This window comes from Saccopteryx leptura, chromosome 5 (assembly GCF_036850995.1).
Source record: "Saccopteryx leptura isolate mSacLep1 chromosome 5, mSacLep1_pri_phased_curated, whole genome shotgun sequence".
In the NCBI taxonomy this organism is placed as follows: Eukaryota; Metazoa; Chordata; class Mammalia; order Chiroptera; family Emballonuridae; genus Saccopteryx; species Saccopteryx leptura.
This window is the reverse complement of record NC_089507.1, coordinates 161,399,121-161,417,928: the sequence shown is the minus strand read 5'-3', so window position 1 is coordinate 161,417,928 and position 18,808 is coordinate 161,399,121. Positions and strand designations below refer to the sequence as shown.

The 18,808-nt window shown below is 37.3% G+C and overlaps 1 protein-coding gene across 2 annotated transcripts in view; it reads right to left on the bottom strand.

The window, feature by feature from the left end:
- Positions 1 to 769: 769 nt before the first annotated feature.
- The window catches only part of CERT1 (ceramide transporter 1), a 150,993-nt gene continuing 132,954 nt past the window's right edge, over positions 770 to 18,808 (bottom strand). For both annotated transcript variants that reach the window (XM_066386360.1, XM_066386359.1), the window contains 3 exons: positions 17,913 to 18,042; positions 16,910 to 17,046; positions 770 to 4,170 (listed from right to left, as the gene is read on the bottom strand). In XM_066386360.1, coding sequence (XP_066242457.1) covers positions 16,919 to 17,046; positions 17,913 to 18,042 — 258 coding nt within the window. In that variant the 3' untranslated portion in view covers positions 770 to 4,170; positions 16,910 to 16,918. The remainder of the gene's footprint in view (positions 4,171 to 16,909; positions 17,047 to 17,912; positions 18,043 to 18,808) is intronic.

Here is an 18,808-nt window from a genome sequence, read left to right as displayed (position 1 = left end):
TTTCAGTATAACCATGGAGAAACCATGACTGATTTCTCCAGTCAACTGAGTGGAATGCAAATACACACTTCCCATTTCACAGTGGTTCTAGGGCGTTAAGTTATCCGAGTGTAACAAGTAATGCTGTCTGTATACTTCAAACAAATGTGAGATGATTTACTTTGGCTCAATTCATGTAGTCAAATGTAAGTGTGGATGATTGTTGGGCACTGTAATTCATTTCAGAAATGCCCCACTGTATATGGACTCACTTTCTAGCAATTAAAAAAACCTGGCCCTGGCCGGTTGGCTCAGTGGTAGAGCATTGGCCTGGCGTGCAGAAGTCCCGGGTTTGATTCCTGGCCAGGGCACACAGGAGAAGTGCCCATCTGCTTCTCCACCCCTCCCCCTCTCCTTCTTTTCTGTCTCTCTCTTCCCCTCCCGCAGCCGAGGCTCCATTGGAGCAAAGATGGCCCGGGTACTAGGGATGGCTCCTTGGCCTCTGCCCCAGGCGCTAGAGTGGCTCTGGTCGCGGCAGAGCGATGCCCCGGAGGGGCAGAGCATCGTCCCCTGGTGGGCAGAGTGTCGCCCCCTGGTGGGAGTGCCAGGTGGATCCCGGTCCGGCGCATGCGGGAGTCTGTCTGTCTCTCCCATTTCTAGCTTCAGAAAAATACAAAACAAAACAAAACAAAACAAAAACAAAACAAAACTTCTGGACCATGACACATAATAAGAAATTAATTTTAGATTACAACTCAGTATATATACATGAATATTTATATACATAAAAAAAGATGCACAAAATTCCTTTATTACATTCTCTGTATTTGATCATGCCAATTCTGTTCTATTTTGCTTTCTGTCTAAAGAATTACTTCACAACTCACTAGTTTTCTTCATCCCTAATTGGGTTACAATGTATATAGTTTGAAGAACATTGAAATGGAGTATTTCTAGCTTTAAACTACTCAAGAGAACTATGTAGGGCAATATTTTGGAATTAAGAAAAACAATCCAACAAGCGTATTTGTCCATAATATTTTAATACGTTTCCACTCTTAAATACTGGTTTTAATTTTGTGATTGTAACATAGAAGAGCCAACTTTATTAATTTTTAAAAACACCATCAGGATCATAAAGCTATTATGGAATAGTTACACTCTATACACTCCCAAGGTACTTTAAAATGATTATGTTTTGAGTTTATAGATGAACAATGACAATAATCTAAATACATCTGTACAACTTGGACTAAATACTGGTAAAAGTGTTTAATTGGACAAACAACTGATAAGCTTAAAGATAACCAGCAGAATTTCACGAGAATCAGCTCAGCCCAACTAAAAATTTCTCAATAGCAATTGACACTGATGTTGTATAGATGTACACATTAGTTTTATAGGTGAACAAGTGGTAAACCTATTCCTCTTTCTCCTTATTTTGTATTCTTACACCTCTCCCAGACACACATACCCTCCACTTGGTTTGGCTGCCCCTGGGGCAATCCCAAACAAAGAGCTGCTTTGATCACCCTCCACCTCAAAACCAGGAGTCCTGAATTCTAACGAAAACACTACACTCTCTTTCTTGAACTAGACAGTGAACAAAAAGGGAACAAAATCCCTCATCACCAATATTTTTAAAATTTCTATCACAGTACAAAAAGAGTAACTGAGTAGAAAGGAGTAAAAAAAAAATTTTTTTTTTGGCTTCGGGAAGAGAAGTAGGAAATAATTGTGGATGAGAAGATATCATGTATATTCAGAGTATGTAGGAATTAGCCGTACAGAAATAAACTGCTCACAAAAATTAGGGGTATTTCAAAATCAATATGAAGCTATAAAATATCCCCTAACTTTTGTGAGCACTGTAATTTTAGAGGGTCTGAATAGTGTCTAAAGGCCCAGTACCTCTTCAAATTTTGACATCTTTTAAATTCTTTTCGTATTGTCCTACTCAATTCTAAATCTGGTTGGACAAGATAAACTCTAGTGAAGTAGCAAGTGCAGTTTTCTAAAGGTAAAATGTATCTTTTTCTTTTCTTTTTAATACAAATATTTTAGTGTAATCATTTTATTTACAGAATTACAAAAGTGTATCATTAACAGTGCAAATGAAACTAATAATTAGATTTAGATACTTTGTAAACTTTCCATACCTTTGTAAAATAAAGCTATCTAATTAAGTTATGAGTTACGTGTCTGTGTTCATGATAGTAACCAGGAAAAACGGCAGAGAAACATTTATAGTGGGCATATAGAATTTCTTTTGAAGGTTTGCATCAGTGTCTATGGTGAATACACCTTTCATCCCCACCCTCCCCATACTCCCATACCAACCCACAGCTGACTGTAAAATAAAATACACATTTGAGGTATAAACTTTTTTTTTCAACATCACAATATAAAGTATTAACTGGTGATGTAGTAAACTGAATATAGTTTGTCTTATTTGCCTTAATAGCATTACCACCATAGGCACTTTCCCACTTAGTCAAATTATAAACTGCACTTTCCTAAATAAGGCATATTCCATGCACATCATTAGAGAAAGAAAAATTAAGAATAGAAAAGATTTATGGAGCATGAAATCTGCGTGCTTGTAATGTAAGTGTATGTTTTATACGTATTTTTCTCTCTGTACAGAATAAATATCACTATATCTGATGCAAGTAATTCACTTCCAGGATTGTGCATAATGAGTAATCAGACTAATCCCATCATTAAATTATCACCTTGCATTTATCACTAAGACTCCATTATCATGTATGGAATATATACAGGACATGTTCCATGTGACATGACTTTCTGCTTTACAAAATGAATCTGATTTCTGTTTCAACCGAGATGAACAAGTCAGCAAAGCGTCTACCAAATGCCTCTGATTATGAAAGCACATTTGTGTCTAAACATAATAAAAGACTTTGAAGTGGGCAGTCATTTCTACTTCAATGAGTATAACTCCTTGCCTCAACTCCATGCTTCAAGGTTTTTCAGAGGCCTAAAACTAATAAAACTAAAAAATTATAGTTTACATTTAAGTTCTTATAGCAACTAGGGAAAGAATTTCAGTATAAATCACATGGAATCCTTTATTTCTCTGCTAAAGTTTCTGATCAAGAGGCAAAGAGAAGCATTGCTCACATTTTCTGTGCATATCTTGCAAAATATCTTTTAAACTGCCCAAATTAGAAGAACTATAAAACATACTAATTACTGAATACTAAAAATACCGAGTCAAAAGTTAAATTCAGTCTGATTTGCTTTTACAAGTAGTAACTATTCACCCTCTTACAAATTTCACAAAATAACATGAGCTCATTTTATCCTGACCATTTTACCAGAGAGCATTTTATACCCAAAGATTTATACAAATATTTTTGTTTGAAGGCAAAGAGAATCAATTTAGGAATTGCCAAATTGTGTTTCTAACAAACTGGAAAAAAAAAAAAAAAGAGCCATAGCACACAGTACACAACTAAAAATACAAAAAATATATCTAGGGGGAAAAAATAAACTTTTCATTCCTTCTCCATCAGAACCAAGGTTCTTCATGGGAGCAAGACTATCTATAGCGAAGGCAAAATCACAGGTTATTCTGAGCCCTCCATTATTAAGAGACACTTTATATGACAACATGAATCATTACAAAAATTAGCAGCAATGAAGTCTATGATTACATATAGCAAAACAAGTCAAAACTCTGGACATAGATTTGACTGTAGGCCTGAAAAAAAAAAAATCCAGCCAGGTGTTTGATGCACAGAAAGCACATGCCTCTGTGCATTCAACTTTTGTGCTTTTCTTTTGTGCACAAAACCCAATACAACTGAGAATCTTAGGCTGGACCATACTAAATTAAAAATTCTGAAAAAGTTTCCAAAAATTAAAGCATTAATTCCTAGTTGTGATTCAAAGTTGTTGTTCTTTTCTCTTCTAGGATCAAGCAAATAAAAATATAGCCATGTACATGTAATTTTACATGTATTTATAGTTTTATGCTGAGTGCAGAGATCTAGCAGTAGAGAGCTAGTGTTAGGTATTCAGCTTTGCTATTGCAGTATTTCTTCATTTCTGTACACGAGGCCAACGTGTTGGGCCATAGGCAAGGCTATAGATCCTACGTTCCAGCTTAGCGCATTCAGTTATTTTTTTTCCCTCATGGAATGTCACGCAGCCTTGCTTCAGTCACTGTAGGAAAGAAAACGACAAGTAAAAAATTCAGCAACATGTTATTACTCATAGATGCATGACTACCAGAACACATTCCCCCTACCCTCGCAATTCATGGAATGCACAGGTTCTCTACTAAGATTTACTTTTAAGGATTTTCAACTTTAAGAACATAAAATTATCCCATAAGAAGGAATAGAAGGTATAGGAATCTTTTGAAATAAAATATTGAAAAGGATAATGTGATACATGAAAGCAAAGTAGGAATCAACCAGAGGTCTCTGGATTTATACCCCACAAACTGGAATTTCTTTTTTCTTATTCTTCAATAAAAATTATGCTAAAGAATTTTCCAAGAATTTTAAATTTTACTAAGGCTAAGAAAAATGAAGTCTGCCTTATCTTAAATTAAAAAGCTCAGATCTTGTCAAATGTGTTTAACAATTTAACAGTTTTTTGTTAATGTTTATTTTATTGACTTTAGAGAGGAAAGGAGAGACACACAGACGATAGGAACACTGATCTGTTTCTCTATGTGCCCTGACCAGGGATCAAACTGACAACTTCTGTGCTTTAGCATGATGCTCTTGCCAACCGAGCTATCTAGTCAAGGATTGACTAAACAGTTTTTAATATCTTTGGACCTCATCAACCTTATGGAATTTCTCTAAAGATAATACTGACTATTGAAAGTTACTATTTCCCCATCACCAAAATTAAGAATGCTAGCTTTCCTGAGACTTCATTGCTAGAATCTACTTAATACCTATAACTTCTAAAATTATTGTGAAACAAATTTACTTTAAGTGAACAAAGATCTTCACCACATGTTAAAGTCTGAATTTGGTTCTTTGTCAGAAAGAAGGTCAACATAAGACTCAAGGCCAGAGCCAAGTTTGGGCCAGTGAGTCTTTCCATTTCTATCTTTACATACATACACACAAGTCCACACACAATGCTTCCTCCTCCTTCTCCTGAGGTATTTTTTTTCTCAAAAGATCTCAACACTTTCCTTCCCAGGACCACTAAATAGAAGAATGTGTGTGTGCACACACAGAGTCAATAAAAAATATACCCATAACTAGCAGTTTAGAGGTCAATGCTAGTAATATGTTAGTATGTATATTTTAAATGTTTAAGAAAATTATTCTTCGAAGGGGTAGGGGGTGCCCTGCAGCCTCAGTCTTGGATGTGTGAGCAAGATGAATTCACAGAAGTTGGAGGGAAGATGCTGCCTCTAGTTTCTAACAAATCTCCATTAAAGCTACTGAGTGTCGAAGCAGCAAGATGGTGCTGGAGTAGGCGGACGTACCAACTCCCACCTCCCAGAACCAAAGTGGATTACAACTTAATTTTAAGAGCCATCATCTGGAAAAACCAACTTTGGACTAAACTAAGAGGACGCTTTAACCAAGGATCACTGAAGAAGCCACACTGAGACCGCTAGGAAAAGTGGAAACGTGGAGGGGGCTGCCCAGCTCCCGGGAGTGAAGAGCAGCCTGGAGAGATTCGTGTGGCAGGAAGTAGTTTAGTGCAGAGGGGAGGGTCCTGGGACCCAGGAACGAAGCCCCAGCCTGCAGCCCCAGAGCCTAGAAAAGGCGTATGGACAGTATTTAGCTGCGAAACAAGTCAGGATACTGTTTGCAAACAAGAGACAGATTTCTCAGACCCATGAATCGTCTTAAAAGGACCACGCAGAAAACATCTTTTACAACCACCCACTCGGGGGTCTGGGGGACAGGGAGAGCTGAGAGGACTGGAGTAGCAGGAAGAGCATTTAATCTAGGCGGCACAAGGAGAAACACTTTGAGGAATAGCCACCCTAATGACTGGGCTGAGTCACTTCCCAAATCTAAAGTGAAAATGTTTCCTGGAACCAGCAATACCAGCAAAGGGAAGTAGGTCACCAGCCAAACAGAAGCTCTCCTGCTGCAGTCAGAACACAGTTGCTTAGAAGGAGGGAGCCTTCAGGAATACAGTATTGAGTGCTAAGGTCTGAGCTGCATTGCCACCCCCACACTGCTGAGTGCTCGCTGGAGGGCGGGCAGTGGCAGGACGCGCGAAATTGCTATCCCATCAGCGGAGGTGGAAGCCAGGGCAGCCCCACTGAGGCCTGGCGTGAGCTCAGTACCCACCAGCGGGGGCGGAGGCTGAGGGCGACTGTGGTGGTGGAAGGGATGTATGAAAGTGGTCCGACCCCGCCAGGCAAGCGAGAGCGATCTAGCCTGCAGTCCCACTTACAGGGGCAAAAGCCGGGATCCGGCTGAGACTTGTGGCTGGGTGCAGGAACCCTCAGAGGTGTGGCGAAGGCTGAGGCCTATCAGGGCTTATTGCCTGGGCACGTGAACACAGCCCTGCTGGCAGAGGAGAGGCGAAAACCGCTTTGGCTGTAGCGGGCCAAAGCCGAAAATGCTCAGGCCCGAAAGCCTGAGGCAATGGCAAAGAGGGTGGTAGGCCTGCAGAAAGACCACACCTAGGGAACACAGAGGCCACATCCATTGGACTCCAGTGGCCACAACCCTCTTCCACACATACAAACTGGGAAGGCAGAGAAATGCAACCCAAATGAATCAAGAGAAATCCCCAGAAAAATATTGAATGAGTCGGAAATAACCAAATTACTGGATGCATAGTTTAAATTAATGATTGTTAGGATGCTCAAAGACCTTAGAGCAACAATGGAGGGACATAATGAGCACCTAAAAAAAGAGATGGCAAATATAAAAACCATTGAAATAATAAAAAAGAAACAGTCATAAATGACAAATACAATATCAGAAATGAAGACCACACTGGAAGGAATTAAAAGCAGGATGGATAAAGCTGAGGATCAAATCAGGGATTTAGAAGACAAGATAAACAAAAGCATCGAAGTAGAACAACAAAAAGAAGAGTCTCAAAAAGTCTGAGGAAACTCTTAAGAGAGCTCTCTGACAACATGAAGAGAAATAACATCCACATCATAGGGGTTCCTAAAGGAGAAGAAAAAGAACAAGGGATAGAGAATCTGATTGAAGAAATCATAACTGAAAACTTTGCTAAACTGATGAAGGAAAAAGTCACACAAGTTAAAGAAGCACAGAGAGAGTTTCATTAAGGATGAACCCAAAAAGGCCAACACCAAGACACATCATAATTAAAATACAAAAATTAAGAGATAAAGAAAGAATACTAAAAGCTGTAAGAGAAAAGCACTCTATTACCTACAGAGGAGCCCCCATAGGGATGACATCTGACTTCTCAACAGAAACATTAGAGGCCAGAAGGGAATGGCAGGAAATATTCAAAATAATGCAAAACAAGAGTCTATAAGCAAAACTTCTCTATCCAGCAAGGCTATCACTTAAAATTGAAGGAGAAATAAAAAGCTTCCCAAACAAAAAAAAACCTCAAGGAATTCATTATAACCAAACCAATGCTACAACAAGGAATGTTAAGAGGCCTGCTGTAAACAGAACAAAGGGAGAAAAAAATCTAGTAAAAGAGGAATGTACATTTAAAAAATAAAATGGCAATAAACAACTACATATTGCCTGAACAGGTGGTGCCACAGTGGATAGAACGCTGAACTGGGAGGCGGAGGACCCAGGTTTGAAACCCTGAGGTTGCCAGTTTGAGTGCGGGCTCATCTGGTTTGAGCAAGGCTCACCACCTTAAACCCAAAGTCTCTGGCTAGAGCAGGGGTCGGGAACCTTTCTGGCTCAGAGAGCCATGAACGCCACATATTTTAAAATGTAATTCCATGAGAGCCATACAACGAACGACCCGTGTACGATACGCATTATCCAATAAAAATTTGGTGTTGTCCCGGAGGACAGCTGTGACTGGCTCCAGCCACCCGCAACCATGAACATGAGCAGTAGGAAATGGATTGTAATACATGAGAATGTTTTATATATTTTAACATTACTATTATTATTTTTATTAAAGATTTGTCTGCGAGCCAGATGCAGCCATCAAAAGAGCCACGTCTGGCTCATGAGCCATAGGTTCCCAACCCCTGGACTAGAGCAAGGTGTCAGTCGGTCTGCAGTAGCCCCCAGGTCAAGGTACATATGAGAAAGCAATCACTGAGAAACTAAGATGCGGCAACAAAGAATTGATGCTTCTCATCTCTCTCCCTTCTAGTCTGTTCCTCTCTCTGTCTCTGTCACAAAAAACAACAGCAAAAACTACACATCAATAATAACCTTAAATGTAAATGGTTTAAAAGCTCCAATCAAAAGACATAGGGTAGCTGCGTGGAGAAGAAAACAGGACCCATAAAAATGCTGTCTACAAGAGACACACCTAAAAACAAAATATAAACATAGACTGAAAGTAGAAAAAAAATGTTTCATGAAAATGGAAGTTAAAAAAAAAGCTGGGGTAGCAATACTTGTATCAGACAAAATGGACTTTAAAATAAAGGCTATAATAAGAGATAAAGAAGGTCACTACATAATGATAAAGGGAGCAATCCAACAGGAAGATATAACCGTTATAAATATCAACGCACCTAATATAGGAGCACCTAAATACATAAAGCAGAGTTTGATGGGCGTAAAGGGTGAGATCAACAGCAATACTATAATAGTAGGGAATTTTAATACCCCAATAACATCACTATATAGATCCTCAAGAAAGAAGATTAATAAAGAAACAGCAGACTTAAAGGACACACTAGATCAACTGGATTTAACAGATATCTTCAGAACCTTTCACCTTAAAGCAGCAGAATATACATTCTTTTCAAGTGCTCATGGTACATTCTCTAGGATAGACCATATATTAGGGCATAAAACGAGTCTCAACAAATTAAAAAGATTGAAATCATATCAAGCATCTTCTCAGATCACAATGTCATGAAACTAGAAATCAACTACAATAAAAAAATTGAAAAACACTCAAACACTTGAAAACTAAATAGAATTATTAAATAACAAATGGGTTAACAATGATATCAAAGAAGAAATAAAAAATTTCCTTGAAACAAATGAAAATGAACATACAACTCAAAATTTATGAGACACAGCAAAAACAGTACTGAGAGGGAAGTTCATAGCACTATAGGCATACCTTAAGAAGCTAGAAAAAGCTCAAATAAACAATTTAACCATGCATCTAAAAGAACTAGAAAAAGAACAGCAAGTAAAACCCAGAGGAAGCAGAAGGAAGAAAATAATAAAGATCAAAGTGAAGATAAATGGCATACAGAATAAAAAAACAATATAGAGGATCAATGAAACCAAGAGCTGGTTCTTTAAAAGATGAACAGAATTGATGAACATTTAATCAGACTCACCAAGAAAAAAGGAGAGGACTCAAATAAATAAAATTAGAAATGAGAGAGGGGAAGTAACAACTGACACAGCAGAAATACAAAGAATTGTAAGAAAATACTGTATGCTATAAAATTAGACAACCTAGGCGAAATGGACAAATTCCTCAAAGCATATAATCTTTCAAAAATCAATCTAGACGAATCAAAAAACCTAAACAGACCAATTTCATCAAGTGAGATTTAAACAGTTATCCAAAAACTTCCAACAAACAAAAGTCCTGGGCCAGATGGATTCACCGGCAAATTATACCAAATATTAAAAGAATAAATAACTCCTATCCTTCTCAAGCTATTTCAAAAAATTCAAGAGGAGGGAAGACTTCCAAACTCCTTTTAAAAGGCAAGCATGATACTGATTCTAAAACAAGGCAAAGCACTACAAAGGAAGAAAACTATAGACAAGGGGTAGTCAACCTTTCTATACCTACCACCCACTTTTGTATCTCTGTTAGTAGTAAAATTTTCTAACCACCCATCGGTTCCACAGTAATGGTGATTTATAAAGTAGAGAAGTAACTTTACGTTATAAAATTTATAAAGCAGAGTTACAGCAAGTTAAAGCATATAATAATAATTACTTACCAAGTACTTTATGTCGGATTTTCGCTAAGTTTGACAGAATAAATCTTTATAAAACAACTTACTATAATTAAATCTATCTTTTTATTTATATTTTGGTTGCCCCGCTACTGCCCACCATGGAAGCTGAACACCCACTAGTAGGCGGTAGGGACCAGATTGACTACCACTGCTATAGACCAATATACCTGATGAACTTAAGATGTTAAAATTCTCAAAAAAAAATTAGCAAACCGAATCTAGCAATACATGAAAAAAAATCATACGTCATGATCAGTTGGGATTTATTCTATAGACAAGGCTGGTACAGTATCTGCAAATCAATTAATGTGATTCAACACATAAAACAAAAAAAAAAGGATAAAAATCACAGGATAATATCAATAGATACAGAAAAGGCATTTGATAAAATTCAACATAGTTCTGGAAGTCTTAACCACAGCAATCAGACAAAAAAAAAAAAAGAAATAAAATGCATCAAATAAAAAAAAAACTATCATTATTTGCTGATGATATGATACTGTACATAGAAAACCCTAAAGTAAAAAAACTACTGGACTTGATAAATGAATTCAGCAAGGTGGCAGGATATAAAATCAATATTCAGAAATCAGTGGCATTTTTATAAAGCAACAATGAACTATGTAAAAAAGAAACTAAAAAAAACCAATCCCAGTCACCTTTGCTAAAAAAAAAATAATAATAAAGTACCTAGGAGTAAATTTAACCAAAGAGGTTAAAGACTTGTTCTTGAAAAATGATAAAACATTGTTAAAGAAAATCAAGGAAGATACAAACAAATGGAAGCATATACCGTGTTTATGGATAGGAAGAATAAACATCATTAAAATGTCTATATTACCCAAAGCAATCTATAAATTCAATGCAGTTCCTATTAAAATACCAATGATATACTTCAAAATTACAGAATATTCTAAAAATTTATATGGAACCAAATAAAGAACATGAATAGCCTCAGCAATCCTGAAAAAGAAGAATAAAATGGGTGGTATCACATTTCCTGATATCAAGTTATACTACAAGCCTATCATACTCAAAACAGCTTGGTATTGGCATAAGAACAGGCATATAGATCAATGGAACCGAACAGAGAAGCCAAAAATAAACCCACACCTATATGGACAATTGGTATTTGACAAAGGAGATAAGAGCATACAATGGAGTAAAGACATTCTCTTTAACAAATGGTGTTGGGAAAATTGGACAGCTACCTGCAAAAAAATGAAACTAGATTACCAACTTACACCATTCATAAAAATAAACTCAAAATGGATAAGATTTAAATGTCAGTCATGAAACCATAAACATCTTGAAAGAAAACATAGGCAGTAAGCTCTCTGATATCTCTCATAGCAATATTTTTGCTGATTTATCTCCACGAGCAAGTGAAATAAAGGACAGGATGAACAAATGGGACTACATGAAACTAAAAAGCTTTTGCACAGCTAATGACATCATTAACAAAATAAAAAGACAACCCACACAATGGGAGAATATATTTGCCAATAAGTCTGATAAGGGGTTAATAACCAAAATTTATAAAAACTTGTAAAACTCAACACCAGGAAGATAAACAATCCAATCAAAAAATGGGCAAAATAAATGAACAGACATTTCTTCAAAGAGGACCTACAGATGGCCAATACGCATATGAAAAAATGCTCAACATCCCTAATCATTAGAGAAATGCAAATTAAAACCACAATGAGATATCACCTCACACCAGTCAGAATGGCACTTACTAGCAAAACAACACAGAATAAGTGCTGGTGAGGATGTGGAGAAAAGGGAACCCTTCTGCACTGCTGGTGGGAATGCAGATTGGTTCAGCCACTGTGGAAAACAGTATGGAGATTCCTAAAAAAATTAAAAATTGAAGTGCCCTTTGACCCAGCTATCCCACTTTTAGGAATACAGTCTACGAATACGAAGTCACTGATTCAAAAGAAGAAATGCACCCCCATGTATATGGCAGCATTGTTTACAATAGCCAAGATGTGGAAACAGCCCAGTGTCCATCAGTGGACGAGTGGATTAAAAAGCAGTGGTACATATATACAATGGAATACTATGGGGCCATGAAAAAGAAGGAAATCTTACCTTCTGTGACAACATGGAAGGACCTAGAAACTATTACGTTAAGTGAAATAAGCCAGACAAGGAAAGAAAAATATTATACGACCTCACTCATTTTAGGAATCTAATGAACAATGTGAACTAAGGAACAGAACAGAGGCAGAGCTGGAATCAAAGGGACCAGAGGGAAAGCGGTCAGAGGGAAAGTAGAAGAGAAGTTGGGATCAGAGAAGGAAAAGAGATTAATGGAATTATATAAAAATAGCACAGAATTATAGAGAACAGAACAGCAAATTCTGGAGAGAAGGGGGGGGATTGTGGGGAGGGGGCTTGGGGGGGCCCAAGGGGGAGGGGGGATATATTCAGTGGGACACTTGAATCTCTATGTAAACACAAATTAAAATCATAAATTAAAAAAAATTATTCTTCTTATAGTTGACAGCACGTTCTATACAGGGGTGGACAAAAGTAGGTTTACAGTTGTTCGTATGGAAAAATATATAATACAAGAATAACAAAGCCTGACCAGGTGGTGGTGCAGTGGATAGAGCGACGGCAAAGGACTGGGACGTGGAATATCCAGGTTCGAGACCCCGAGGTCGCTAGCTTGAGCACAGGCTCATCTGGTTTGAGAAAGGTTCACCAGCTTGAACCCAAGGTCTCTGGTTTGAGCAAGGGGTCACTCGCTCTGCTGTAGCCCACTGGTCAAGGCACATATGAGAAAGCAATCAATGAACAACTAAGGTGCTCAACGAAGAACTGATGCTTCTCATCTCTCTTCCTTTCTGTCCCTGTCTCTCTCTCTGTCTCTGTCACACACAAATATATAATAATACAAGAATAAATTCTGTTTTGTATACTCACAACTGTAAACATACTTTCTCCTCACCCTGTATATAACTGCATTCTCATTTTTTCTGCTTAATATATGGTTATATTTTCTGCCTTGCAAGGTTGGGAGTAAAGGTGAAGAAGAGAAAAACAGGGCCGCATGCTTGGTCTTGGCTATAGAGCAAACAGCAACTTTTTAAAAATCTTAATGCTGTGGGCAGAGACACCCAGCTAAGCAAGGTGACAAGGCTGCTGCCATTGTGTGGCATCAAGTTTCTGGTTTGACAAAGACAGTGTAGAGGTAGAATCAATAAGGAATTATGTGTCCAGATCTACCCATAATAATCCTAAAGTACAAAATATTCTACATAGTCAGCACATTTATGCAATGCACTCATGCCTGAAGAGAGGATTCCTCAAAGGTCAGGCTGTATTTCAAAGCACTTATTTAGCATTCAGATCCATGAGGACAGAACCTACACTGCTCACAAAAATTAGGGGATATTTTATCGCTTCATATTCACTTTGAAATATCCTCTAATTTTTTGTGAGCAGTACATTAACATTTGCAGGTCACCTTTTTCCTGGGAATAGCTAAATACGTGGGACATCAATGCAATAACCTTTGTATTACCCTCTGACAACAAATTAGCTTTTGAGTTTTTTTAAAATAGACATACTATAGACAGTATCAGAAACCAGATTTAACTGAAAGCATCAGTCATTAGATGATAATTTTCATCTCAAAAAATTGATAGAAGAATATAAAGTTCTCAGCCAATGATTTAATGTTCAGTGTAGGGAAGAATGAAAGAATGTTTATATATACTTATTGCCTATCAATTATACTTTGGTAATATCTATTAAAAATTTAAATATTAACACACAGTGAGAGTTTATAGAAACAGAATTACACAAATGTTCTCCGATGCACCCAAGATGTTCAAACTCATTCATAAGAGAAATACAACTAAAACTACATGGCGAGAGTATTTTAACCTATCAAGTTGGAAAAAATCAGAAAGTTTCACTTAACACATTGCATGACAGGGTGTAGAGAAATGGGCACTATAATATATTACTGCCGGTGAGATGGAAATTAATACAAGTGCTACAGAGGGCAATAACCCAAGCTGCACAAACGCCCAGAGTTCTGGCAGTGAAACATCAAGTAATTTATCCAACATGTAAACTTAAATTTATCCCACATTTAAACTTGTAAATGCAAAATGACATATAGATATAACTGCAACACTGTTTTCATGAAAACTGGAAACAATTTTAACATCTACAAATGGAGGCTAAATTATGTACATCCATACAATGAGATACTGTGTAGTCTTAAGAATGAAGAAGCTCTGTACCAATATGTAAAGACCTTCAAGATAAAGTGGGAAAGCAAGATGCAGAACAGTGTGCATAGTATGCTAAATTTTCTTTAACAACAGAGTATGTGTGAGAGAAATACAACTGTATTTGCTCAAGGCATTAAAAAACCTCTGGACAAATACACAAGAAATTAGTAATATCAGTTATATAGTTTTGTGTGTGTGAAGGGAAGACGAAACTGGGCAAATAGGGAATAAATTTTATTGTATATCTTGATCCTTCTGACTTCTGAACTATGTTAATATATAACTTATTTAATAAAAAAATAAACATTTTGGCTCCTTGTACAAATCTGTGCTTTTTTTTTTTAGTGAGCAAGAGACAGAAAGAGAGACAGACAGGGACAGAAAGACAGGAAAGAAGAAAGATGAGAAGAAGCAAATTTTCATTGCAGCACCTTAGCTGTTCATCAATTGCTTTCTCATATGTGCCTTGATTAGGGAGCTACAGCCGAGCCTGTGACCCCTTGCTCAAGCAAGTGACCTTTGGGCTCAAGCCAGCGACCCCTCACTCCAGCTGGCAACCTCAAGGTTTTGAATCTGGGTCCTCTGCGTCCAAGGCTGATGCCCTATTCACTGTGCCACTGACATGTCAGGCTTAATGCAGCATTTTTTGACAGTAAAAACATAAAACCAATATAGACGTTATTTTGTGGACTAGTTAATAAATTCTGCTTCCCTATATATTCATGTACAGATTATTTCCTGCCTTTTTGTACTTGTTTTTGCGCTTATTGTTGTATACATCTCATATCTTTATATGGAATAATTAAAATATATTAATTACAAAAATAATCTACAAAACAGTAAGTATAGAATAAACATTTTTTTAAATAAGAGAGAGACAGAGAGACTGGAAGGTAGAAAGATAAGAAGCATCAACTTGTAGTTGTGTCACTTTAGTTCAGGGTTGGGAACCTATGGCTCGCAAGCCAGATGTGGCTCTTTTAATAGCTGCATCTGGCTCGCGGACAAATCTTTAATAAAAAAAATAATATTAAAAATATAAAACATTCTCATGTATTACAATCCATTCATTTCCTAATGCTCATGTTCATGGTTGCAGGTGGCTGGACCAATCACAGCTGTCCTCCGGGACACCAAATTTTATTGAATCATGCATAACGTACATGGGTCGTTGTATGGCTCTCATGGAATTACATTTTAAAATATGTGGCGTTCATGGCATTCTCAGCCAAAAAGGTTCCCGACCCCTGCTTTCATTGTTCATTGATTGCTTTTCATATGTGGCTTAACTGGGGGGCTCTAGCTGAGCCAGTGACCCCTTGCTCAAGCCAGAGAACACTGAGCTCAAGCCAGTGACCATGCGGTCATGTCTATGATCTCACGCTTAAGCTGGTGAGCCTGTGCTCAAGCAGGTGACTTCAGGTTTTCAAACCTCGGTCCTCAGCTTCTGAGGTTGATGCTCTATCCACTACACCACCACTGGTCAGGCAGAATAAAAACATTTTTAAAGCCAATCAAAAAAATATATACGTAAGTACATATATATAAAAATCTAAAAAAATATCCCACAAACCTAAATAGTAAGTTCTATGAGGGAAAAGAAACAGAATTTATACTTCTGAAATTCTATAGTTCTTTCTATACTGTTAAAATTTCTTTAAATGAGCAGGTATTATTTACCATATTTCCCCATGTATAAGACGCACTTGGGGGGGGGGGGGGCCCGCAAAGCTTGGGGTCTAAAAATTATACAGTGGTTGTAGTTTTTGTACTTGCATTTCCCGCCTTTTTGTACTTGTTTTTGCACTCACTGTTGTAGATAATTTGACACCAGCAGGAAGAGTGAAGAAACCAACTATAGGAGAAGTTTGTACCTGGGTGAAAAGATCCTGAGGTAATATCAAGATTGAGATCTTTATTAAATCATTTAAGAAGTGTGGCATTTCAAATTACACAGATGGAACTGAGGACGATGCCATATGAAGACAGTGATTCATCATCAGATACAGATGAAGACAAGTTAATAAATGGGAATTTTGACAATGATAGGGAGTTATATATAAATTTTATGATAAATGAAACTTAAGTTCAAAAACTTTATGTAATACACTTTTTTTCAAATTTCAGGCCGCCAAATTAAGGTGCGTCTTATACATGCGAGCATTTTATACATGGGGAAATACGGTAACATAAGCAGAAAAATAAAAAAATTTTAAGGCTATACAAATTATAACCCTTTATCTGGGAATATCATAAAACACAGAAACTACTTTCAATAATTAACTAAATTTTTATTAAAACAATTTTTAAAATTTATTGATTTTACTGAGACAGGAAGAGAGATGGGGAGAAGCACAGGGAAAGAGGGACAGGGAGAAAGAGAGAGAGAGAGAGAGAGAGAGAGAGAGAGAGAGAGATCTGTTCTTGTATGTGTTCTGACCAGGGATCAAACTGGCAACCTCTGTACTTTGTGACAAAGCTCTAACCAACCAAGCTACCTGACCAGTACATTTTTGATATCTGAAGAATTATGGTAGAGCTGAAAAAGAGGATAACATAGATCTTCCAGTACCTGTTAATACTAGAACAAGATAGGTTTTCCTGCTGTTTTCTCTTGGACATAAGAAGTAAAACGTTTTAGAAACTTTGGATACTCTCGTTTTGCCACTGCCCTTAATACTGAGGCTGGTGCCCATCCTCCAGGGTTCACTGCGAGTTAAAGAAAAATTAAAATATGTTAAGATATAACTCTCCAAATACATGTGAAACATTCATTTTGTTTGCTTTTTAAAAAAATTCAAAAATTGGCACCTCTTAAAAATCTTGACTATTAATCCTTAATATTAACTACCAAACAAGAACAGATAACAACTAAGAAATCATTTATTACCTTTCTGAAGTGTTCTTGATTCCCTAAATTATATTTTAATATTAGTATAGCTACATTTTAGGTCACTTGAGGCAGATTTTTCATCAAACTCCTATAATCAAATAGTAACTTACTCAGGCATAACTATCTCTTTAAACACATTAGCAGTTATGGCCCATGATTAGATGGACTTCAGTAACTACTGCAGGTAGGAAACAAGTGTAAAAGGAACCAAAGTATCAGGGCTGTCCAGCTTCAGGCAGATATTAAAAAACATGTAACTAGCAACTAAAAATGACTAGGGACCAATGAAGGATGCACCCTGATTATAGGAAATGTGCAAGAGTGATAAGAAAAAAAACAGCTAATTTCCTTTTCTACTATTGCTTACACTCCTAATTCTGCGTAAATTCTTTTAGGTAAATATTTAACAAAATGGTTCTAAAAACCAACAATATGTGACAGCGATCTAAAATTTACCTATCCAATTCCAGCATCAAAAATTCTGATACAGTAGTTCCAGTATGAAATTCAGGTTTGTATATTTCAGTTTCCTGACAGTTTTCATATACATATTTCCAAATTAAAAAAATAAAAATTCAAAAGGCATTTGTAATGGTATTTGTCCAAACAGTCAGTTATCATGTAGATCATACTAAGAACATTCACATTACCAAGAAGTAAAAACAAACAACGAAATACATACCATTAGCTACGTATGTAATCTTGCATAAAATATTGTCCCTGCTAATCTCCTGGTTTCCTTCTGGTGGGCTTACCAAGGTTTGGCAAATCATAGCAATATTTATTTTGGCACGGACACATCGATTGTTCAGCTGCCAAAACAAAAAATGGAACGAAACTCCAGTAAAGTGATAACTAGCATTCCTTTTTTCCTGAAGTGAGAAGTGGGGAGGCAGAGACAGACTCTCGCATGTGCCCAACCAGGATCCACCCCTAGGGAGCAATGCTCTGCCCATCTGGGGCATTGCTCCGTTTTAACTATAGCCATTCTAGTGCCTGAGGCAGAGGCCATGAAGCCATTCTCAGCGCCTGGACCAACTTTGCTCCAGTGAAGCCTTGGCTGTGGGAGGGGAAGAGAGAGACAGAGAGGAAGGAGAGGGGGAAGGGTGGAGAAGCAGATGGGCACTTCTCCTGTGTGTCCTGACCAGAAATTGAACCCAGAACTTCCACACGCTGGGCTGACGCTCTACCACTGAGCCAGCTGGCCAGGGCTGATAACCAGCATTTTGTAATCTCTACTGGTCTGATACTACACTAGGTTAACTGAAGTCATAACTCATCAAAATCTCCAACAAAATCTTAAAAGCACCAAGAGATAACATATGCCAAGATGATATGACACCAGAAATGATTTTCCCTCCTCTTACTTAGTAGAGCTAAATCGAGGTAGAAACCACAGATGTTTTGCAAGTAGCAGTCCATGGCTTGAGAGGCAACTGGGAGTTGTACCCCTCAACACTCTCACCTAACCTCAAGAGGAAAACAGACCTGCTGACATGTTCACAGCCATGACTACTGTGCCTCAGGTAGTGCATGGGCTGTGTTATTTCAAGAAGCCAACATAACACAAAATTTAAG